This window comes from Cervus elaphus, chromosome 9 (assembly GCF_910594005.1).
Source record: "Cervus elaphus chromosome 9, mCerEla1.1, whole genome shotgun sequence".
Lineage (NCBI taxonomy): Eukaryota > Metazoa > Chordata > Mammalia > Artiodactyla > Cervidae > Cervus > Cervus elaphus.
The window spans coordinates 22,964,774-22,989,452 of NC_057823.1; the positions used below are offsets into that span (position 1 = coordinate 22,964,774).

General features: G+C 56.2%; 1 protein-coding gene across 4 annotated transcripts in view; it reads right to left on the reverse strand.

The window, feature by feature from the left end:
• The window catches only part of NFIC (nuclear factor I C), a 72,851-nt gene that overhangs the window by 36,879 nt on the left and 11,293 nt on the right, over positions 1–24,679 (reverse strand). For all 4 annotated transcript variants that reach the window (XM_043912016.1, XM_043912013.1, XM_043912015.1 and 1 more), the window contains exon 2: positions 18,645–19,176. In XM_043912016.1, the coding sequence (XP_043767951.1) occupies positions 18,645–19,176 (532 nt within the window). The remainder of the gene's footprint in view (positions 1–18,644; positions 19,177–24,679) is intronic.

Sequence of the window (24,679 nt, forward strand, 5' to 3'; positions counted from 1 at the left end):
GTGGGACCAAGGGAGGGGAAAGGAGTGAATGTTCAATGGGGACAGAGTTTCAGTTTCAGAAGATGAGAAAGTTCTAGAGATGATGGTGGGGATGGTTGCAGGACAGTGTGAATGAGATTAATGCCACTGAGCTACGCACTCATAAATGGTTAAGATAGTGAACTTTATATTATATATATTTTACCATAATAAAGCAGACACACATTAAATCTGGCTGCTGAGTGATTTCTGCACTCTCAGAGGCTGGAAGTCCAGGGAGGAGGGGCAAACAATGATCCCAGTGGGCATAACAGCTTGGCCTAGAGTGACAGCCAGAGGTGGACAGGGTGGGTCACACTTAATTCATCTTTTGGCTGTAGAAAGGACAGGACTTGTTGAAACTATGATTATACCCATTTAAACCTGGCAGGATACGGAAGATCCTAGGGTTCCCATGCAGGACCCACGGTGCATCCGCTGGGCTAGCCTCGGCTGCCATGGTGAGCTCGCCCGCGGGATTTCTCGTCCAATCTCAGCAGGCTTCCAAATGGAGCTGGCTCTGCCGGGCTGCCACGTCCGCCTCCCAGCACCGGCCAGCTAGAGAGAGAACCAAAGCCAGGCCCTGGAATTCCCAGCTACTGGGTGTCACCGGTCATTTTTAAACATCTCCGGCCGAGGTTCAACTTTGTCCTGGAAGGCCACGCCAGTCAGGCGACCCTGGCCTTTATCCTCCTCGTTCTTGCCATGGAAACTTCCCTGCCCCTCTTGCTCTTATGCCAATTCCAACCATCTCTCCAAGCCCGGATCTAACATCTCTTTTGGAACACCCTCCTTTCGTACTTTGTCCAACTTTTGTTGGAGTTCTCATCACACTGGACTGAGCCTGGGTCTTTTTTTAATTTAAAAATTTAAAAAAAATTTTATTTGGCTGCATTGGGTCTTAGCTATGGCAGTCAAACTCTTAGTTGTAGCATGCAGGACCTAGTTCCCTGAGCAGGGCTTAAACCCAGGCTCCTAGCATTGGGAGTGTGGCATCTTAGACACTGGACCACCAGGGAATTCTTCTTTAAACGTATGAAAGTCCCAAGTCCTTCTTCTGGCCCACAAGGTCCTTCATGACCTGCCCCATCTCCTCCCTGCTCTCCTCGCCTCTCTCTCCCCCTTGTTCACTCTGCTCTAGCCAAATGGGGTCCTTCCTATTTCTCCAACATGCCAGGCATGGTCCTGCCCCAGGGCCTTTGCACTGCCTGGAATGCCTTTCTTGCAAATGCTCAAGAGACCTTTATTCAGGTTTCTGTTCAAGCGGGGTTTCATGTCCACAGTACCTGGCCTTGATGCTCTGAAAGTTTGGGGGTTCATACCCTCGTGTCCCTCCTAAGAAACGTGACCATGGATTCCCAGGTATGTCCCATCATCTTACAACCTGCTTTGTGTCCCGAGCCTCCACCCGCCTCCCGCGAGTCTCTGTGCAAACCCAAGAATGAGGGGAAAGGCTGATTGTTTCACTCATGTATTGAGCACCTACAGCACACCAGGCTCTGTCCCAGAGTCCAGGAACACAGCAATGTAGCGAAGAAACACAAAGTTCTGGCCCATGAAGTCTGAGGGCAAGGTTTCCTGTGGGTCATCTCGAAGAGGGCCAGGTCAGTTACAGCAGAAGGCTTCAAGCTAAACGGAACCTGGACTTCCCTGCTGGCTCTCACCAGAAAGAATCTGTCTGCAATGCAGGGGACCTGTGTTTGACCCCTGGGTGGGGAAGATCCCCTAGAGAAGGAAATGGCAACCCACTTCAGTATCCTTGTCCAGGAAATCCCCTGGACAGAGGAGACTGGTGGGCTACAGTCCATGGGGTTGCAAAGAGTCTGACAGAGTGAGTGACTAACAGACTGAAATTGGACTTCCCTGGCAAAGTAGCAGGAGGAAGGCCCAGAACCGAAATTACTCTGGGCTTCAAGGAATTCCAGTACAAATCCTGAGTCTCCCTGGGGACACCCCATCTTGCTCCTGCAGGCTCAGGACTGCAGACTCCGCAAGGCCAACAATCAGGAGAACTGGATATCAGTTTCACCAATGCTGTGTGATCTCAGCAAAAGTACTTGCCCTTTCTGAGCCTCCATATCCTGATACAGAGGCTCTAAACCACCCCCTGGTGGCTCTCCTCCCAGGGATGTTTGGATTAAATCAAAGGAAAAAAAGGCAAGATGCTATACATCCTCGGCCCTCAGGGGGAAATCTGGACAAGACGTTCGGGCGGAGAGGCAGAAGGCCACGGGCCGGGGTGACCTCCCGGGCGTCGCATCCCCCCCCCCCCCCCAGGCCTCCCCCGCCTTGTCCTTCCTGACCCGCCACGTTCCTCGAGTCTGGACCACACTTTCCATCTCCCTCTGCCCTGCTGCCGGCCGCCTGGGCCCCAGCCAACCTGCTTCGGAATCACTTTCAAAGAAAAGTTTCTTTTTTCTTCCCACCCGGCCCGGCTCTCGCCCCCGCCTGCTCCGCGGCCTGGCTATGGGCCCCGCCGGGCACTCGTGGACACCTCGCCAGCGGGTCAGGACAGCGGCCGTCCGCCACCCCCCGGCCGGCCACAGCGCCAGGCCCGGGAGGTGCTAACCCGCGGCCTTGGGCTGAACTTGGGGCGTCCGGTGGGCTCTGGAGGGCTTTGGCACAGGCGGTTTGGGGGTGTTTGGCCCGAGAAGCTGGCAGGGATGCCCCCGTAGGCCGCGGGGCCCACTCTGAGGCCTGCAGGCCAGGGCTCGTCCCACCCCGGCCGCTCTTGGCGGCCACGCCACCTATGACATCAGCGCTCTGGCGGCCATTTTGTCAACGCTTCCTCCCGGCTTCCAGATGCTTCTCCGACCTAGGCGGCCATTTTGTGGGCGCGGGAGGAGCGGGCTGGCTGGGCCTGGAGTCCGGGATCCCCTGGGGTGGGGGTGGGGGGCGGTCTTGGTGGGGGCTGCTGGGCCTCCTCTGCGGCGTCCGCGGGGTTAAAGGTGCTTGTGCCAGGAGGGCGGCGGCCGTGCCAGGCAGGGGTAGGAACCCGCCTGCTGCCACCCGGGGCCCGGTGCCCCCCGCCACTCGCTCGGCACAAACCAGACTCCGGGTGGCACCAAGGATGTGAAAAACAAGGTTAAAAATACCACACGCGCAGCCTCGCCCCCCCTCCCTCCCCGGTCCCCTCCAATGTCAAATGTGTCAGCGCCACCCGGGGAGGGGGGCAGACTTAAAATAACTTGCTGTTTACATTTGGAGCGAATTCTTGGCTTCGCCCGCAGCCAAGCCAAGGCCTCGGCCTGCCTCCCTGGCAGTCCCGCCAGGGGTTGGGAGCTGTGGAGCCGCATGTGCCCAAGGGCTGAGCCCGCACGTGTGGCCGCGGGAGGGGACGCGGCCCCGGAAGCCGTCTGAGGCCACGCGGTGGATGGAGGCGGCGGAAGCCCAGAGCATCCCCCTTGCCAAGGACGGGGTGGGGGCGCCGAGCCCCTCCCAGTTTCCCTTCTTTCTGAAGTTTCTCGGGCTTCGTCACCAACTCAGCAGCCCCAGGGAGGGGTGGGGGAGGTGTTCGGGGGAGGCCGGAGGCTGGCAGCCTGGGCCAGGGAGGCAGGCACCAAGGGGAGGCCTCCAGAACAGGGCAGGGGCCCGCCCTGAGCTGTGTGCCCTTGTGCTGGCCCAGCACTTCCCCTCTCTGAACTAAGATTGGGTGCTCTCCCCAGTGTTGCCTGGGGGGAATCGCACCCGCAGCGAAAGGGGAGCCTGCTGACTACCTCAGTTTCCTTCTGTGCAGAAAGTAGATTTTGAGATGCAAACCTTTCCGCCTACTGGGAGCCCCATTTTCCAGAGGGGTCAGAGACGGGAAGGGGCTTGCCCCAGGTCTCATGTCGGTAAGTGGACAATCGGATGGGAACTCAGTCACTCTGGTTCTGGTGCCCACATTTGTAACCTGCTGCCTGAAACGCAGGAGGAGGTGGGAACCTCAAGGGCCAAGCCTGGAGTCATAGTTACTGGGGAGAGTTTTCTTCTCCCCTGATCCTCCTGTGGCCTCTCTTCATGGAACCTGGCATGCAGTTGGTGCTCAAACAGTGCTTACACATAGCTGGCAGTCAACAGATATTTGTAGACAAGTGAGTGTGATTATTCGTGCAGAACCTGGCACATGGTAGGCACTCAATACATGCCTATAGCATGAATAATTGGGATGATCCTACTAGGGCCTGGTATACAACAGGTACAAAATAAATGCTTGTCAGACATGGGAGTCCCCTGTTGGGAAAACGGGGATATTCAGAGGGAAAGACCAGGTTTAGGAGTGTAGACTCCAACCAGTGGTGATACAATGGATTTCTACAACAGGCCAGGGCAGGGTACAAAATGTCATCCAAGCATTGCCCATCTCAGGCCCGCCTGGTCTTTTGAGGATCAGCAGAAATCCTCTTTTGCAAAGCCCATCCAACTGCTCCAGGCCTAGCTATCCTGGAGGATAGGACCTCAGGGCAGGAGGAACCCCCCAAAATAACAGAAACTTGGCTCGGGGACCCAGGAAGACTTTCTGTTGGAGGGGACATTGGAGCTGGGGCCTTGATGTCTGAGTAGGAGTTTGCCAGGTACAGAAGGGGCTTGTAATGACGGAGTATGAACTACATTGTCATACATTGTAGAGGCAGTGTAAGAAAATAATGATAATCATAACTGCCATTTATTGAGTCCTTATTGCCAGGAGCTGCATACAATCACAGGAGATATGCACAGATTTACAGAGGGGCAGAAGAGGTCTTGGGGAGGTCAAGCAATGGGGTCGAGTGCATGCAGCCAGGACCTGAACCCACGCAGAGATTTGACCTCACCACCTGCTGCCTCTCCGAATGTGTCTGGGTCTGGCAGAGACTGGGCAGGCAGCACATGGTGGGTGTGTAGCAAAGACAGACAGACAGCCCTGTCTGTATTGGATGGGCCAGACTGTCCAGCTCTAGACATTCTACAGCGCAGAGGAGGACCCTATAAGCCTGCTTTCTACAAAGAGAGAGGGCTGCAGTTTCTGGGAAGAGGGGCATGGCTCCTACTGCCTCTCCTTGGCCAGAATGGCCCCAGTGAACCCAGGAGCCTCCAGGAATCTCCTCAGCCAGCATCTAAGGGAAACTAGGGGTGTGGAGGCCAAAGACCCTCCATATGTCACCTCAGTACCCCAGGAGGAAGGTGTCCAGGCAGAATCTCAGGCTGGCCACATAAACCCTGCAGCCTCTACTTGGGTGTTCAGTTATTCCCACTGACCCCTGCGGTGTACCCATTTCATGGATCCAGAAATGTGAGGCACTGGAGTGGCTTGGAGCCAGGCTGTCTATTTCAGGGGCAACTCCTTGCCCAACTGACTGTGACTCCAGGTTAAGCCACTGGTTCTCTCTGGGTCTGTTTCCCCATGTGGCACATGGGGCTGGGACAGCATAGTAACAGTCTAGACAGCTTTCTGTGCTGGCCTTTGACCAGGTGTCACAGTGAGGGTTCTGTACTTCCCAGGTGGTGTAGAGGTAAAGAATCCACCTGCCAATGCAGGAGATGCAAGTTCAATTCCTGGATCTGGCAGATATCCTGGAGAAGGAAATGGCAACCCACTCTAGTATTCTTGCCTGGGAAATCCCATGGACAGAAGAGCCTGAAGGGCTACAGTCTGTGGGGTCACAGAGTTGAATATGACTGAGCGACTAAACACGCGACATGCCACAGGCGTTCCATAGCTGTGGTCTCATTTTACAGGGACAAAATGGGCTCAGATGGGGGAGTCATTTAGTTGCCCAGTGGCCCATCTCAATGAGCATCATGGGTTTCCTCATACCTGTCTCCCATGTCAGGCATGGGGGAGTGGCACTTTCTGCCTCCCAAGCCTCCTGCGTTATTGCCACTGATCCTTGAATTGGTGCCTGCTGTGTGCCAGTGCTCCTGGAACCCACAGAGCAGTTACAGACGATCGTTCCCATTTCACAGCCAAGGAAACTGAGGTGCCAGCCCAAGCCTACCAGTTGAGATCAGGAATAAAAAAAATGGGAACAATGCAGCCATGCAAACAGAACACCCAGCTTGAGGCTGGGGGCCCCACAGTTGCCTGCCCAACCCACCCAGAGCCCGGCGGGCCACCTGGGGAACCACTGCCCTACCCCAGCTTGCCCACAAACAATATCTGGACTCCAGGAGAGGGCCCTGGGTAGGTCTGGGGGCCGACCTCACCTGCCTCCCTTTTCCCTGCCTGAGTCCAGGCAGGAGGCAAGGGGACAGGAGGGCCAGCACCCCCTTGGAAGGGGCCTCATGATCCAAGTGACCGTCCAAGTGAACTGCATGGTCTTGCTCTGCCCAGACTGACCAATGCCACTGAATTCTCATGCTTCTGGAGTCCACCTCTGCCTGGCTGGCCCCTGGCCGTCTCTGGCCTGAGCCGGAACCAGCCCTGTCTTCTCAACTCCCACCCTTGCCCTCCAAAGCCTGTTCTCCCCACAGTGGCCAGAGGGCGCCGGTGAGCACTGAGTCAGGCCCTGTCCCTTCTCTGCCCACAGCCCTCCAGGGATTCCACCTCCCTGGTGGTAAAAAACCAGGTCCCCTTCCTGCCCTCCCCGCCTCCCTGTCTCCCCCTTGCTCAGTCTGCTCTGTCCACGCGGGCCTCCTGGCTGTTCCTCCAACCTGCCAGGTCCAGTCCTGCCCCAGGGCCTTTGCACTGGCTGTGCCCTCTGCTTAGGGTGCCCTTCCCCCAGTTCTTTGCACAACTGGTTCCTCTTCACCCCTCAGGTCTCAGCTCAAATGTCAGGTCCTCAGACAGTCCCTCCCGAAATAGTCCATCACTGTATTCCTTAACTTTATTTTTCTCGACAGCCCTCATCATGAACTTGTTCTCTGTCCGTCTCCCCCACCCGACTGGGAACCCCACCAGGGCTGGATTTCTGTCTGTCTTGTTCATGGTGGTGTCCCCAGGACCTGGAAAAGGGTTTGGCATACAGTAAGTACTTAATAAATATTTATCAACTACCAAGAAGTTGTACTGACTGAGTGCATGCATGCCCCATGCTATCTTAACCCTTCACATGTCTGAACTCATTTCCCCTCGGCAGCCCTGAAAGGCAGTGTGTTTTACAGATGGTGATATGGAGGCCCAGAGAGGGTTGCCATTTTCCTGAGGTCATACGGCAAGCAGGTGGCAGGGCCAGCACCCCTGTTAAGACCCACTGCCTTACTTTGCTGACACCCCCTTGCCCAGATGGGGAAACTGAGGCTCAGGGACAGAAGGGACTAGCTGAGGGTCAGAAGCAGAGTGGGCTCTGTATCTCCCGGGAAAGAACAGAGCAATGATGAACATCAACAACAATAATAACGATGACGGTGCTGATGAGCATGGAATCGATGAGAGTTGATAAAGGCTCCCCTCCATGGGTTGGTGGGGTCCTGGAGGACAGACTTGGGGGACGCCAGCCCCTTTAAGAGCCTCCCCCTCCCCAGATGGGGCTGGCCCGGCCTCCCCTTATGTAAGCAGGCCAGCTGCCCTTGCATAACCCGGTTACATAAGGAAGCAGGGAACAGGCTTGTCCATCCGGCAGCAACCTGTCCCGGGCTGTCTGAGGGGCCGGCCTGGGGCATAGGAGCGCCTAGGCCGCCCAGAGCGGCCAGCGGGTGCAGCCCAATTCAAGGCCTTCTAGGTCGGCCCCTGTGTGGAGGATGTCCCAGACTCCCCCAGTCACAGCATCCCCTGGACAGGAGAAGAGAGTGGTTTCCAGCCTGAAAGTGGACAGGGGCTATTCCCATTGCTCTGAAGGGGAACCGAGGCCCAGAGAAGGCAAGCGAGCAGCCTGCAGCTTCACAGCCCTGGGTGGAGTGTGGAGGTGGCAGGGCTGACTGACACCTGGGCCGCATGACCTCTCAGCACCTCTGGAAAATGGGGCTGCAGACAGGACCTTTCTCAACAGGGCCTGGTGTGCAGCTGGCACTCAATAGATGCAGCCTGAAACTCAGGTGCAATGAAAACCCTTTTAATTCTGTTAACCAGCCTAACCCTTGCCTCATTTAACATTTGAGAAGCAGAGGTAATGGAGGAAGGTGAAGAGGTAACTGCCCAATCCCAAGGGTGGGGGAACACCACGAGGCTCAAGCAACGCCATGAGCACAGAGGAGCACCGACTGTGTACCAAACCCTGACCCAGATACCATTCCATCTGCCCAGCGGTCGAGAAAAGAGAAGGAATTTTTCCCAGATGAAACCCACACGCCACCAGGCACATGCAGCCACCATCTGACCATGTGGGGCTGGGATGTCTGGATATGATGCTGCCCGCCCCCACCCCCACGCATGCACTTCAGTTCCTCCATCTTTGGGAGGCTGGGGGGTGGGGCTTGGGAGCAAAGCAGTGGCCCCCTCCTTTCCCCTTCCTCTGGGCACTGGCCCTTTAAGCCAGCAGGCTGCCAGGGCTTGTCCTGGAGTGACCCCAAGGGGCAGGTGTGGTCAGGAACAAGGGGCCCATTCAGTTGCTGTTGCCGCCTCCGGGCAGCCCACGGGCTGGCCTGGGGTGGTGAGGGGAGGAGACTGGCCAGGACAGAGGGAGAGAGATCGGGGGGCTGAGACAGACAGAGACAGAGACCCAGACGGGGGGACTCAAGGCCTGGGCTGCATCTCTCGCCTACCTGTTTCCACTACATCAAGGGTTTGAGGCCGGCCTACTCCCAGCCAGGCTGCAGCCCCGACTTGATCCAGCTGAGCCTGGCACCTGCTCACCAGCACCCAAACTCTCTAGACCCAAAGGAGGGATACTAGGACATTCTAAGGGAGGTCCCTGACACACCCGAACAGCCCCTTCCTAGGGGATTTCTGTACTCCCTCAGATCTGCCAGTGAAAGTGAAAAGTGAAAGTGTTAGTTGCTCAGTCATAACCACTCTTTGCGACCACCCATGGACTGTAGCCCGCCAGGCTCCTCTGTCCATGGGATTCTCCAGGCAACAATACTGGAGTGGGTTGCCATGCTCTCCTCCAGGGGATCTTCCCGATCCAGAGGTCGAACCCAGGTCTCCTGCATTGCAGGCAGATTCTTTACCACCTGGGTTCAAATTGTGACTCTATCATTTAGTTGTGTGGCCTCAGGTTGTTGTCTTAACCTCTCTGGGCCTCAATTTTCCCATGTGTGAAATGTGGTTCATGATAATCCCTACCTTTGTGGAATAAAGGTGAAACAAAATGGTGTGAATAATCCCTGACATGTACTGAAGATTTACTTCTTAGTAAGCCCTCAGTATGCCTGCAGTTCCCCCCCAAAATGCACCCCGACATCCCAGACACATACAGACAACCCCTGCCTCCTGCCACAGGTCACCAGGGTCAATTACAGCTGCTGCCTTCCAGTGAGGACCTACTACGTGCTCTGTTCCCCTGCAGCCTCTGGAAACACCCCGGGTTCCATGTCCCCACATGTGATAAACAACAGACTCTAATTGCAGGTTAAACAAAATCCTGACTTATTCCTGGGCCCCCTAGTCCCAGCTTCTCACAGTCCTGCTCCCAAACATTTCCCCACCACGGGGCTCCCATTCAAGCAGGCAGCCCCTCCCTCAGCGAGTCTGGAAAAAGCCTAAAAAAATCCCCCAAATCTACCTCTGTCTCCCTCTGTAAGGGTCTTTTCTAGAATGCTCTGCTCAGTCACTAGACGTCTGATGACAGGCTTACTCAACTCTGACCTGAACGTTCTGGATCCCTGCCAGAAACAGAATTCTAGAACTTGCCCTGGATGTTCTAGAACCCAAGTTGAGAACATTTCAGAGCCTGTCCTTGGACATGAGAAAATCCCACATGTGGAATTCTGGAATTCTGACCATGTGGCTCTGAACCTCCCTGGGAGAATTCTAGAACTGTCAAATGGGGAAGATCCCAGCATGGTTTTTGTTTTTTTTTAATATTTATTTGGCTGCACCAAGTCTTAGTTTGCAGCATGTGGGATCTAGTTCTCTGACCAGGGATCAAACCTGAGTCCCCTACATTGGGAGCATGGCGTCTTAGCCACTGGGCCACCAGGGAAGTCCTAAGATCCTAGCTGAGAAGGGTCTAAAACAGGCCTTGGGAACTCCAAAACTTGTCCCGTGGAGGATCTAGAATAGCCCCCTTGCCTCTCTTAAAACCTCTTTCCCACTTGCAAGCCATTTACCTTGAGGTACCAGTGGTATTTGCTCAGTCATGACCAACTCTTTGCAATCCCAAGGACTCTAGCCTGCCAGGCTCCTCTGTCCATGGGGGTTCTCCAGGCAAGAATACTGGAGTGGGTAGCCATTCCCTTCTCCAGGGAATCTTCCTGACCCAGGGATCGAACACAGATCTCCTGCAGAGCCCCCCTTTCCCCTCATCCTGATGCCCACACGAGACAGCCTGGGACAGAAGGCGGGATAGAATAGACCCGAGGAAGGACCCTCTCTGGGCCTCAGTTTCCTGATGGGGACAAGAAACCCAGTGTTCCCACGCGCCCCCTCCCTTGTCCCTCACTGACTCTGGCCATCTGTGACTTCCTGCCCACACCCAGCTGGAGGGAGAGGGGCTGGACTGGCAGCTGTCTGCGGAGGTGGGGGGTGCCCGGAGATGTCCCTAGCTGCCCTCAGCCCCTCCTGGCTGGCCGGGCGCAGGGCCAGAGTGGCAACTGCAGCCTCACCACACTGGGGTGACTGCCACAGGTGCATGGAGATGCCTCCCGCTTTCTGCGGGCTCCACACCTCTCGGGTCCTCGGGAGCCTCAGCAGGTGTGGACACGCAAGCTGGGCGCACAAGCTGGGCACCCGAGCAGGGGTGTCCGTGGGGGAGGGGCAATCTACTCAGGAAAGTGTTACTGGCTCAGTCCTGTCCGACTCTTTGCAACCCCATGGACTGCTGCCTACCAGGCTCCTTTGTCCATGGGTTTCTCCAGGCAAGAACACTGGAGTGGGTAGCCATTCCCTTCTCCAGGAAAGAACTTAAAATTTCTGAGCACTTCTCATGCTGAGAGGTTCCTTTCTCAGAGATCCTATGTTAACTTCAGTCACTGAACACTGCCTCCACTCAGCCTGGAGATGAAGAAAGCAGAAGCCCAGAGATGGGCATTAACTTGCCCAAGGTTGCCCAACTGGCCAGAGGGCAGAACTGGAGCTCGAAACACAGTAATGGTGATGATGATGATAAAGGCGGTGATGCTCAGTCATGTCTGATGCGACCCCATGGTCTATAGCCTGCCAGGCTCCTCTGTCTGTGAGATTTTTCAGGCAAGAATTCAGGAGTGGGTTGCCATTTCCTTCTCCAGGTTATTTTCCCCACCCAGGGATTGAACCTGGGTCTCTTGCATTGCAGGCATATTTTTTACCAACTGAGCCAGGAGGGAAGCCCTTATAGTAACTATGATTATATTACCATCACTGGTTTTGTTTTTATTACTTATCATTGCACTATAATAGAGGATGTATTATTCATTATTACTATCTTTTTTTTTTAATTTTGAAAATGAAGCCTAGTTGAGTTACAAATTATCACTAACAACAAAGAATTTTTTAAATTGTGGTAGAACATCAGTAGCATAAAATTCACCTGGTGGCTCAGCGGTGAAGAATCTGCCTGCAGTTCGAGAGACCCAGGTTTGATTCCAGGTTGGGAAGATCCCCTGGAGAAGGGAATGGCTACCCATTCCAGTATTCTAACCTGGAGGATCCCATGGACAGAGGAGCCTGGCGGGCTACAGTCCATGGGGGCTGCAAAGAGTCAGACATGACTAAGCAACTAACACCACCACTTCCGTTGTTATTTATTTTTTGGCATGTGGGATCTTAGTTCCCCAACCAGGGATTGAACCCATACCCCCGGCATTGGAAGCACAGGGTCCTAACCACTGGAACCACCAGGGCAGTCCCCAAAATTCACCACCTTAGCCATTTTTAAGTGCACAGTTCAGTGGCACTGGATACCTTCACACTGCCTTGCAACCACCCCCACCATCATCTCCAGAACTGCCTCATTTTCCCAAACAAAAACTCTGTCCCCATTAACTGACCCCCCTCCAGCCCCTGGCCCCACCATCTACTTCCTGTCTCTCTGGATCTGACTCCTCTAAGGCCTCCTGTGAGTGGAACCAGACAGTGTGTGTCCTTCTGTGTCTGCTGCTCTCATTGAGCATCATGTTCTCAGGGTCCATTCACAGTGTAACATCGGTCAGGATCTCTTTGCTTTTTAAGGCACCAAATTATGTTTGAGCCTGGAGGAGGGCATGGCAATCCACTCCAGTATTCTTGCGTGGGGAATCCCATGGACGGAGGAGCCTGGTGGGCTACAGTCCATGGGGTTGCAAAGAGTCGGACACCAGTGAAGTGACTTAGCACGCATGTTTGAGCACCTACCTTATGCCAGGCCGTGTCCTAGTACTCTTCATGCATTATCTTACTTAACCCCATATAGCCGGGCGAAGCGGGCACCATCTGTTTCACGCCCTTTTCAGAGGGAAGGCAACTGAGGCCCAGAGCAGTGACGTCACCTGCCCAAGGCCACATGGCACATGAGCGGTGGGATCTCAACCTGGGCCGTCTGGCTACAGATGTCATCCCTACCTCTTCCTGACACGGGGCTCCCACCTGCTACATTAGCAGCATCCTCGGCACCGCTAACCAGGAGCCCAGAGGCCTCCCACCGCTGCTATAAATACATCATCAGCTGGTGTCTGGACCTCACCCCTGGGCAGCCACCTCCCCTGCACGGACAGACAGCTGGTCCACCTGGCTTCCCTGCCCAGGGGGAGTCCCTGCTGCCAGGAGCCCCTCACTCCTCTACCACCCAGACACCTGGCTTCCAGTGGGGGCCCATCCTCGGTTACAGGTATCCTGGCTGGTTCTCTAGATGCTCTGAGGTTCTTCCCTGCTTTGCCTCCTGGGGCCGGAGAGAGGATCTGGGAAGGAATTGAGCATTTATTGAGCGCCTGTTTTATTCTATCTAGGGGTCACTGACTCCAATTGTGAATGCAGTGGACACAACACAGTTATTTTTTCCACTCTCCAGGTGGGAAAATGAAGGGTCAGAGAGAGGAGTACAGCTCACACAGCCTGGAACAAGTGTGGACACAAATTGTGTCCATCATACAAGCGAATGGGCGCTCTCACATGCCCTCCTGTCCACATCCATCCTGTCTCCCCCAGCACAGTGTCCTGGGCTGGAATGGAGATTAACAGGGGTTGGAAGAGATGGGGGACCCTCCATCAAGGTCCAGCTTGCTTCTCTCCGTGGCTGCACAAGGCCCTACCTTCCTGGCTCAGCTCTCCTCCAACCTCAGAACAGAGAGGGCAGGGCTCTGCCCTAAGTCACACGGCAAGCCCAGGCAGAGCTGAAGCTGACCCAGGCTCCTTCGATCCAGGCCCTTTCTCCTGACATCTGAGCCCAGGGTGCACTTTATGAGGATCCCGGCCCCCTGGCTGGGGCACGGTAGGCACTTCAGGAAGGTTCACCAATATTCATCCATTTGTTCACTATGTATTCTGGGCCATACTTGTTACTATCTGTACAACTGGGAGGGTGTGGGTTCCATTCAGTAACCCCAAAAGCAGTTTTCAGTTTTTTCCTTTAGTGGTTTTGAGGACTCAGGATCTGTGGGTTCTAATTCTGCCCTACCTTTTAGGAGCTGCGTGACCCTAGACAAGTGACTGACCATCTCTGGGCCTGTTTTCTTACTGAAACACGGCAGTAGGTAATAGTTGCTGCCTCCCTGGGTGGTGAAAGTGAAAGTGTTAGTTGCTCAGTCGTGTTGACTCTTTGCAACTCCGTGGACTGTAGCCCACCAGGCTCCTCTGTCCGTGGGATTCTCCAGGCAAGAGTATTGGAATGGGTTGCCATGCTCTCCTCCAGGGGATCTTCCCAACCCACGGATCGAACCTGGGTCTCCTGCACTGCAGGCAGATTCTTTACCATCTGAGCCACCAGGATGGTCTCCCTGGGTGGTGGAGAGAATTAAACCAGATGTGGGGCAGGCTCAGCATTGGGTACGCAATACATGTCCACTGTTACTATCATCTGTTGTTATGATTGCTTCCCAGGTTCATCCAAGAGGGGGTGGGGACCCCTCCCCCCTCGATCCTTCTGCCCCCTTCCTGGGCACCCTGGGCAGCCCCTTGAGCAGCTGTGAGCTTCCCAAGCGGGCCCCTGCCCACAGTGCTGTTCCAGGAGGTTGGCACCGAACAAGGCGGGAACAGGAGGCGGGAACGGGAGGCCAGCCCACGGCGGCGTCAGCAGATGGGCACCATCTGGGCTGGCGGCTCGGGGCGGGCTGGCAGCTGCCGGAGCGGGCGGGCCTGGCAGCCCCTCCCCCACCCGCCCTGGCACGGTGCCCGCCCGCCTCAGGTTTCTCAGGCCGCCAGAGGGGGCGGGGAGGCCTGGCTGGGCTCTGGGGCTGGGCAGACAGCTTCTCTCTCTGGGCCCTGCTTCCTCCGGGCTCCTTCCCAAACGAGAGGCCGGGGAGGAGGCCCGGCCTTCCCACTGCCAGGCAGCGGTCCTTAGCCCCACCCTCCAGCACTTGTGCTTGGGACCATTCCAGCCCCAGGGCCTTTGCACCGGCTATGCCCCCCCAAATGGCCTGGCACACTCTCACTCAAATCTCTCTGTGGCCCAGCCAGAGGACCCACCATGCCTCTCCACGCCCCTCCCTGTCCTTAGCTTTTTATTAATTTAACTGAGAATTGTCAGCTTCCCCATCTCCTGCTCAATAGCACACCCACCCACAAAGGGCATACAAGGAGCAGGCAGCCCAATGTCCCAAGGCGAGCTCATATCACTCCTCTCATCAGGGTCCCCCAGCTGTCCCCTAGGCCACCCTCAGGGCACACACGGAGTCCACTCCTGGAATCAGGGCCCTGTGTCTGCAACGATGCCAGATGGATGCCCGAGGCAGCCAAGTTTGGCCCAAGGTGGTGCCCTGGGCTCTGAGGAGCCTGGCAGCCCCAGCGCCAAAGGGATCTTCTCCCTGCTCGTCCCCACTCTTCTATTCTCCAAAATAAACCTGGGGAGGGAGGCCTGGGATTCCTCCTTGGGGTGGGGCCCCAGCAATCCGCCTGACAGCCCCAGGGAGAAACAGAGGCTGTGGGGGTGGGGGGAGCTGAGCCTCATGCCGGGGTCTGGGGACAGGGGTGTGTGTGGCCGAGTGTGTGGGCCGAGTGTGTGGGTCTCCGCGTGTCTCTCCCTGTCTCTGGGTCCCTCTGTGTTTCCAGGTCTTGCTCACTGTCATTCTGTTGCCCCAAGGCCCCGCATCTAACACCCGAGGCGGCACCTCCTTCCAGCCGAATGGCAGATGCCCATCTCAGCATCCTGCCTGTGATCTGTCCCAGAAGTCAAGCAAGGCCCGCTTTCCCCACGCCCCATCAGCCCCATGGCCTCCCAGCAGGGCTGCTTTGAGTGGCCACTGCGCTCTCGCGGCCCGGATGCCCTGCAGCCCTGAGACCCACAAGGGGAGAGGAGAGAAGAGGTGGCCAGTTCTCTCTGCCATCAGATGATTGCTTGGCTAAGAACAGAGATGTAACTCTGGCCCAGATGGTGATGGGGGTCCTGTGATGGAAGTCGGGGAGCTGGGGCTCAGCAGTGAGTTCTGGGCGGCAGCCTCAGCTTGGGAATCCTGGAGGAAGCTCTGGTTAATAGGAGCCTAGAACACAGACCCAGCCCAGAGGTGGTCAAGCCACATAGACTGGACACCCACATCCTACACTGCAATTTACCTCCATCCCCTTCTGCCACCGAGCATGGAAGGCTAGCAGGGGTGCCAGCAACAGAAGCTGTGCTGTGCTTAGTCGCTCAGTCGTGTCTGGCTCTTTTTGACCCCATGGACTGTACCCCACCAGGCTCCTCTGTCCATGGGAATTCTCCAGGCAAGAATACTGGAGTGGGTTGTCATGCTCTCCTCCAGGGGATCTTCCCAGCCCAGGGATCAAACCTGGGTCTCTTGCTTGCATTGCTGGTGAATTCTTTACCAGCTGAGCTACCCAGGAAGCCCCAGCAACAGAAGTTGCCCATGTTCAAACCCTAATTCTGCCCTTTTCTACCTGTGACCTTGGGCAGGGCAGGTAACTTCTTCCAGGGTACTTTTTAGTTTCCTTCTTTTGAGGCTTCCGTTTCCTCATCTGTACAATGGATACAATTCCTGCCTCACAGGGTTGCCATGAGAATGGAAAATAATTGCTAAGTCCTTAGAAAAACTGCTTGACAGAAAGAAAGTGGCACTGGGAGTTGGGGTTTTGAAGCATAAGTAGGAGTTTTTCAGATAGGAATGACATCCGCAGCAGAGGGAACCATATGGGCAAAGGCACGGAGGTAGGAAATTATAACCCTAATAAGGATGATAATAATAATGGTCCAAGAAAAAAAATAAATAACGGTCCACAAAGTCCTATCCCTGTGCTGGGTACTTCTCTTCATGATCCCACAGGGGTTATCTGTCTTTATCATAAGAATCCAACATTCCTACAGCTATTTTTGATTGTCTCATTTTAAAGACAAGGAAAGCAGACACAGAGAGATTCAGTGACTTGTTTAGGGTAACCCAGTCGCCAGTTAGGCAGGCAGGCAGGAGGCTGAGCTGGGGTTGGGCTCCCCGCCCAGCCCTCGAACCAGACCCTCACTCCCAGCTGGGTCAGCTGGAGCGGATTTGAGTGGCGGTCACCTGGGATGATGGAGCTGGCTGGAAGCAGGAGAAGGTGCAGCCTTGACCTTCCCCAGTCCTCATGGGAGGAGGTTGACCAGATCGGCTAGCAAAAGCATGGCTGACGGACACGAAGGTGTCTGTGGAGGCCTGGAGGCCCCGCCTGCCTGCTCGGCTGAGGGGGGAGGGGGTCGATGGGGGAGGGGAGGCGCCCAAAGATTGTGCTGACGCCGGCAGAAAACTTGCTTCAAAATTTTATCAGCTCAGCGCGGAGGAGGTGGGGGTGGGGCCGGGCGCGGAGGATGGATGTGGTGGGAGAGACCGGGACCTGCATGGTAATGAACGCTGCAGCCCCCAAGGCCGCCTGTGCCCTCCCCTCCCCCGCATCCCGAGGGCCGCACACTCTCACCTTGTCCACCCCTCTGTTTCTGGCCCCATCGAATTCCGGTGGGGGTGAGGGATGCGGCAGATGGGGTCAAGGTCAAGGAATCAAGGTCAAGACTGGGAACTCTGGCCTGGCTGTCCCTCCCACACACCATGGTGACCAGGAGACCTCATGGAAGGCTCACAGCACCGCTAGGAGTTGGCATGGTTGTTCCTCCCACTGTACAGAGGAGGAAACTGAGGTACAGGACAGGGCTAGGTCCAGAGTCACACAGCCAGCACACAACACACGGCAGGGCTGCGGTCAGAAGCTGGGCGGTCCTGCCAGGAGTCCCCACTTCTTCTCACTGCCCCTCCCCCGCTCCTCCCAAGCCCTCCCCAGTCATTTCTGGTTGTGTGATCAAGTGGGTACCTGTGGGGCTACCGGTGGTGGGACTGGGTCTCCAAGCCAAGTGCACCCACCTGACACGCTCAGGCAGCCCGGGTGTGTGCGGGTTCACGCCCACAAGGCTCAGCCTGGGTGGGAACAGGGCACAGGTCTTGTGCCAGTTAGGTTCCCCGGGCACACCTGATTCCATCCGCATGAAGAGAGTCACAGCTGCCACCCGCCACACAGCAGACCAGAGTTCAACACACGACACACCATCTCCGAGAATCTCCCCAGGCCCAATCCGGGTAAGAACTTGGATAACTTCCACGTGACAGCTCCACTGGCCACACCACCAGGAAGCAGTGGGTCAGTGAAGCCCACTGCCCACGCAACCAGGCCCTGCCCACGACCACCAGGACCTGTTGACGTGCAGGACTGGGCCACCCGTCCGGCCTCTGCACCTCTGCCCAGGCTGCTGACCCCCTGGGAGAGCCCCATGCTCATCACTGCCCAGTCATCCGGCAGAGCTCAGCACAGGGGAGCCTCCTTCTCCAGGAAGCTGTCCTGGATTTCTCCATCCTCACAAACCCCACTGGTCTCCACGTGGACCATTTGACCACAGAGCCAGCAAACACCAGAAACACCCAGCTAGAAGGGCGGGAGTAGGGAACCCTGACGACCAGAGAGATTGATGACATAGCTCAAGTCACACAGTGCCCCAGCTTCCCACTTGGCATCAACACGACACTGGTCAGGACTCTGGGGAAGGTCTGAGAGTCGATCAACCAGCATTCACCGTGTGCCACCCAGCACCCTTCCAGCTTTCCCGGGAAGGATAAGGCTGTCCCTCTCCCACCTGTCAGTGGCCCATCCTCACCCCTGTTGCCAACGGACCTTCTGGGACAGTATCTCATTTCCTGTGACCTTCCACCCCCTTGGACATCAAATTCCAATGTCCTCCCTTCAGACCCCCATGACACACCTGCTCCCTACCCCACTCTTCCCGTGAACCGGATCTTTTTCCCTTACACTTCACATGGCATGTGCCTACTCCCTCTGACTTTCCCGGCACCGGCCTCCTCCCTTTGACTTGAAGAAGGCCCGCCTCCTTGCTCAAACCTTCGCCCTTCTCCTTGGACCTCTCATAGGTCAGCCTCCTCCACCCCCACCAACCCTGCGCAGGCCACGTGGACCTGCCTCCTCGCTCACACCTGCGGGCCTGGCTCACGACCCTGCAACAGGCGCATCCCCAGCCCTCTCCACCTCCAGCCCTGTGCATGCGCACGCCCTTACTCACCTCGCTCCCGCACGAAGTAGGCCAGGTAGAGGTCGAGCTCCTTGACCGCCACGCCGATGTGGTGCGGCTGCACGCAGAGCACCGGGTGGCCGCACTGCGCCGCCTTGACCAGGCGCTCGCCGTCGGTGCTCTCCAGGGGGATGCCCTTGAAGAGGATGACCATGACCAGGTCCAGCCGCCACACCTTGTCGGCCTGGCGCAGGCAGTCGATGCGGCGCATCTTGCCCTTCTGGTCGGGGTTGGAGAGCACGCAGCCCGGCGCCTTCTTGCCGGTGATGGCCAGCACAAAGTCCTCGCGGCACTCGGGCCGGATGTCCTTGCGCAGCTTGGCCAGCAGCCGCGATGCCCACTTCTGCTTGACTTCGGCCTTCTCGCCCAGCAGCTCGTCCTTCACCGCCCGCTCCTCATCCTTCGACATCCGTTTCTCATGCTTCTTGAAATACTTGCGCTTCCGCGCCTGCAGGTTGAACCAGGTGTAGGCGAAGGCGCGAACGTGAGGCAGCAGCGCCTCGATGAAAGGGTGGAACTCATCCTGCGGGGCGGGAGAGGCCAGAGATCAGGAGGCGCTGGGGCCCATGGACCCACTGCCCGGCCCGGAAGACTGAGGCTGCAGGGGCCCCAGGCAGACCCGTTGGAGGGACGGTGGAACAGAGGTGTGCAGGGGTCCTCTGCAGATACCTCCAAACTCCCAGAGAAAAAACAGGGCCAGAGGGGACCCAGCAGAAGTTCACTGGATCGTCTGAGAACCCATTGCCCAGATGGGGAAACTGAGGCTCTGACCACGGTGGAAGGCACAGGCCAAGGAAGCCAGTCATGAAGGGCTGTCTTGAACTCCAGTGTACAGGCAGGAGAAGCTGAGGGTCCCAGGTGGAAATTGATGGGGACCCACTGAACAGATGGGGAAAACTGAGGTTGGTAGAATAGTGGGGGCATGGATCCATTCTGTACCTTCTAGAACTGGGGTCAGCAAACTTTAAAAGTGCAAGATGCCACAGAGAAGATGTGACCGGCACGGCAGTGTTTCAGTAAAACTTTATTTATGAAAACAGACAGCGGGCCTTGGGTCCTGGGACTGTCCTTTGCAAAGCAATGAACTAGAGCATGAGGTCAAACGTCCAAAGCGGGGCTGAGCACACGCTGGACACTGACAATTCAGGAGCAAACAGGCTCACAGTGTCGCCTGTCTGCCAGATCCACTGCTCGGCAGAGGAAGCTGACGTGAGACGGAGGTTCAAGGGCTGCCTCTACTGGCTCTTGGCAGTGATGAAAAAAGCGAGGACAAGATATCTTTTCTATAGCCCAGAGATACAGACAGAACCAGCTGAGGTCCACAGGACAAGAGGTTCACAGGTCCACTGGGGCCTACTGTATGTCAGGGGCTAATGGAAGGGGGGAGGGGAGGTGGGGCGGTTCCTATATAGACCCACTGCAGGGGCAGGGAAAGCTGAGGCTCAGGAGGCAAGATCAGAATGCAGCAGAGAAAGGGGAGCTCCGTCATGGAGGTTCAGAGCTGGAGAGAAGGGTTGCCGGGGGTCAGTTCACCCTAGCCTGCCCCGCACAGACCCATTCTACAGATGGAAAAACTGAGGCCCGAGGAGGGCCAGAGACCTTCCCAGAGCTGTGACTTCAACACCCCTCTCCCACTGCCTGAGTGGGGCTTCTGAGCAGCCGCAACACCCATTTTACGGATGAAGAAACTGAGACCCCAAGAAGGGACTCAGTCATGAGGAGCAGAGCTGGGACAGGAAGCCACACCTAACCAACTTCTCCATGGAAACAACAGCAGCTCTCCCACCCCCCCCCCCCCGCCCCCGCGTTGGGTCCCTAGGAGAATAATGGGGCCATGGGAGGCCCCTTTCCTCTTTCTGGGGGTAGGAGGAGGCTGTCTCATTCTCGCCATTTTCAACAAGGGAAACTGAGTCTGCAGAACATCCCAGATGTGCTTTCTCACCCTCACGGGGTGAGAAATTCAAGGAGAAAGGAAGACAGAGAAGAGAAATTTCAATCCCCACTCTCGCCTGGGGGCTGCACTGGGCTTCTTGAATGGAGGTTATGTCTCTCCCTAGCATGTGAATCTCATTATCTGCCCAGCAAAGCCTGCATTATGCTATTATTATTATTGTTATTGACATTGTTGTCGCCGTAACGATTAGTTGCTTACAATCTCCTAGGGGCAGGAAAAGGCCTGGGGCTCCACTATGCCTTGAGTGATGGGGAGGCTAAGCTCAGAGACAGGCAGAGACCTGGCTGAGGTCCCGGAGGCTCTCAGGGTCTGTGTGAGGACACGAACCAAGACCCTGTCCGCCCCTTTCTCAGAACAGCCTGCTCTCCGTGAGGCAGGGGTCTCTCGGGGAGATGACGACACAGTTGCTCTGGGTCACCAGTTGGTTTCCAGGTGGATGTGGCCGGGCTCGGTCCCACCTCCAGGCCTGGATGCACACGGTACTCCCCGCCCCAGGTGCCCCTTCCCTGTCCTGTATCCCATCTCCCCTGGGCCACCTGTAGCCACGGGGTGCTGGGGGTGGAGACGACCTCAGATCTCCCCTGTCACTGAGGGTCTGAAAATAGCCTTCTGTCCTCATGGGGTGGGGCGGGATGGGGTACTGTTGGTGCCAGCCCAGCCCCCTCTACGCCACTGTCCCCCGACATGAGTCACCGTAACAGCTGTGGCAGGGGCTGGACCTTACAGCCCCTTCCGTGCCCCACCCCACCCTGCCCCGGCTGACCTGCTGAGGCAGAGGGAGAACGGAGGCGGCTGTCTCCTGCCAGGTCCCCTCCAACCTCAGGGGTGCTTTTCCTGTACCACCAGGTCACTCAACATGCCAGCCCTGGGGGTGGGGAGCGGCTCGCCCAGGGTCACACAGCTGATTCGCAGACCTGGGTCCAGAGCATGGGAGTCTGGCCAGAGAAGCCGGGGCAGGGGATCCATGGAGGCATGGGGCACTGTCCCCCATGGAGGGGACACCATGGTAGCAGGAGGCCTGGGCTGTGGCTGTCATCCAAGGCCGGGAGCTTATTGGGGGAGTGATCAGAGGGAGCTGGGAAGGGGCAGTTGGGGTGTCAGCAAGCTGAATGGGGGTGCTGGCTCCTTCTAGCATAGGAACCCCCTTATCTGCCCAGCTCTCAAAAGCCTGAATTATGCTATTATTATTGTTGTTGTTGCTAGGGTTATTTTGGGCCCAGACTCTAACTCTCCCTGAACCCCTTTGTCTCTGAGCCCCCTCCCCTTTGATGAGTTCTCTCCTTTTCCTTCTCCTCCCCTCTCCAAGCCTCCTCACCCCTGCCGTATGACTACCCCCTCCTCCCTGGGCCCTCTCTGGGGAGAGATGCCAGGGAGGCGGGCAAGGGCGGGAGCCCACGTCACTGGTGACCCCAGCTGGTTCTGGAGGAAGGAAGACAAACAGCCTGTAACTGGGTCATGGACCTGCTGCCTGAGCCTCCACGTCCTCCCAGGGAGGTCAACCCAGGTGAGAGGCAGGCCTGTCGCTCTCTTTGTCCCACAAGACCTGTGACAACCAAGGCCTCTTCCCCAGACACTTCCCAATGCCTTCACTGGTTGACAGGGCAAGGGAGACAGCCAAGGAAAGCTAGAAGCCAAGAATCCTCCTGAACTCCTATGCATCCCTCAAAACCCCATCTCCAGGGTTCCTTCCTTCAGGCAGCCTTTCCTGCTTTCCTTAGCGTTCTCTTCCAGACCTAGCCTGGACCACACAGCTGGGCATTTTTGAGTCCAGCTCAACTGGTCTCCCCAAACCCTGAGGCCCAGGGTTGAAGCACTGGCTGCCAGGCAGACTGGGGGGAATGAGCTTGGGTGACAACAGCCTCCATTTTCACCTTCTGTATGATCCAAGAACAAATCACTGCTATGCCTTGGGTGTCAGTTTCTCATCCTATACAATGGGCAAAAAGGGACCTGGCACCCTGCTGGGGATCAGTGGGGAGCTTATCCACTGCTCTGGTAATCACAGATGCAAGGTTAGGGAAGACAGCAAGAAACCCCAGGAACCTTTCTTGGCCGACTGGGACTTCACAAGCTAACAAGTATAATAAAATGTCAAGCTGGACTTCCTTGGTGGTCTAGTGGTTAAGACTCTGTGCTTTGACTGCAGGGGACATGGGTTTGATTCCTGGTTGGGGGACTAAGAACCCCCAAAACCTTACTTGGCCAAAGAGGACAGCAGCAGCTGGCAGGCAGACACTTGGGTCCAAGCCCTTGCTGGGCACTATGGACTGGTCAACTGTGCTCTGGGCTGTGTCCCTTACTGGGCCTCCCTGTGGCTCACCCACTCTGAGAGTCCAGGACAGCAAACCAGGATGTGAAACTCCAATTCCCAAACCAAAAGTTTTCCACAAAGCATTCTCTCTCCTAAGTGACTCAGTGACTCAACAAATGTTACTGAGAATCTCTTGTCCACTTCCTAATTGCTTATCCCAAACTCCTGTGCATCCTTCAAAACTCAGGTTCCAATGTCCCTTCCTCCAGGTAAAGCCCACTGTTTGTTAAGTGTCAAACAGCAGAACTCATATTTGAATGCAGGCCCATTTGGTGCCAGACTAAGTGTTCTTGCTAGTGATTCCTCCTTCCAAGTTCAGAGCATCATAGCTTATGAACGGCTCTTGTCCAGTGAGAGAAAAATGCATTTGATGGTTCAATAAACATCTACGGAGTGCCAGCTCCATGTGTGATGCTGGGGCCCAGCAGAGTCCTGGGCTCAGCCCTCACCCAGATCCTGATTTGGGTAAGGATGGATGTTAAACAAGCTAGGAAATGTGATAAAATGTCTGGTTGGACTTCCCTGGTTGTCCAGTGGTTAAGACTCTGCACTTCAACTGCAGGGGGCATGGGTTCAATCCCTGGCTGGGGGACTAAGATCCCACAAGCAGCAGCCAATAAATAAATAAATAAAACAAGGAATTCCCTGGTGATCCAGAGGTTAGGACTCCGCCTCTGCACTCTCACTGCTGAGGGTCTGGGTTTCATCCCTGGTTGGGGAAAAAAATTAAATAAATGAAAGACAGAAGGAAGAAAGAAAGCGAAAGAAAGGAAGGATGGAACAAAAAAGAAAATGTCAGGTTGAACAATGTGCTCTAAAGAAATTTAAAGGAGTTTGCGGGGAGTGGGGGGAGGGTCCAGGGAGTCCCCTGGGGATGGTTGTTTTTAGTTGGAGGTGATCAGGGAGGGTCTCTCATGGGAGAGGACACTTGAACAAAGACCTAAAAGATGACCATCCATGGTAGGAGCTTTCCAAGTGGAGAACACAGCACATGCAAAAGTCCTGAGGCAGCATCATGCCTTATATTTGCAGAGGACAGGGTGGAGGCCAGTGAGGCTGGAGCAGAGTGAGTGATAGGGAGAAGAAAGAGGGAGAGCAGGAAGGGGATGGGCAGGTCAGGCAGGGCCTTTGAGGACCCCCTGGGAAGACTTTGGGTGAACGAAGTCCAGGGACTAGAAAAACTGGCAAAGTGACCAGTGAGTCTGAGCCCTGAATCTCCCGACTTTACTCTCTGTGCCCTGGGGTCCTGCGTGGATGCTGAGCCAGAAGGTTGGGGTGTGAGGGAGAGAGACGGGGAGCAAGGCTGAGCATTTACTGAGCTCTCAACTCTACAAAACGGGGAAAATGTTGTAAGACTGAGGCATAGAGCACTGAAGCCACTGGCCCACAGTCACAGAGCCAGGAAGGAGCTGAGCTGGGACTTGAACCTGGGTCCCTGTGACCTTGAACTTCCTGACCCTTGGCCCCACTGCCAGCTCCCCCAACCCCCCGAGCATGGGGTCGGGTCATTCCTCAGGGCTTCCTGTTCTGCACCCCACCTGCTCTCTCTGAATCCCATGTGGCCCCCTTCTGCTGCTCAGCCCTGGGTCACGTGCCACCTCCTCCTCGGGAAACCAAAGCAGCAGCGGGGTCCTGCCATCCCCTCACTACACTGCAGCCCCTCGAGGGCATGGCTTTGATCTGTTTCTTCACTGCCGCTTCAACGGCATCCAGATTAGAAAGGACCAACATCGTCCTCTGCTTGTTCCCAATGCACACACC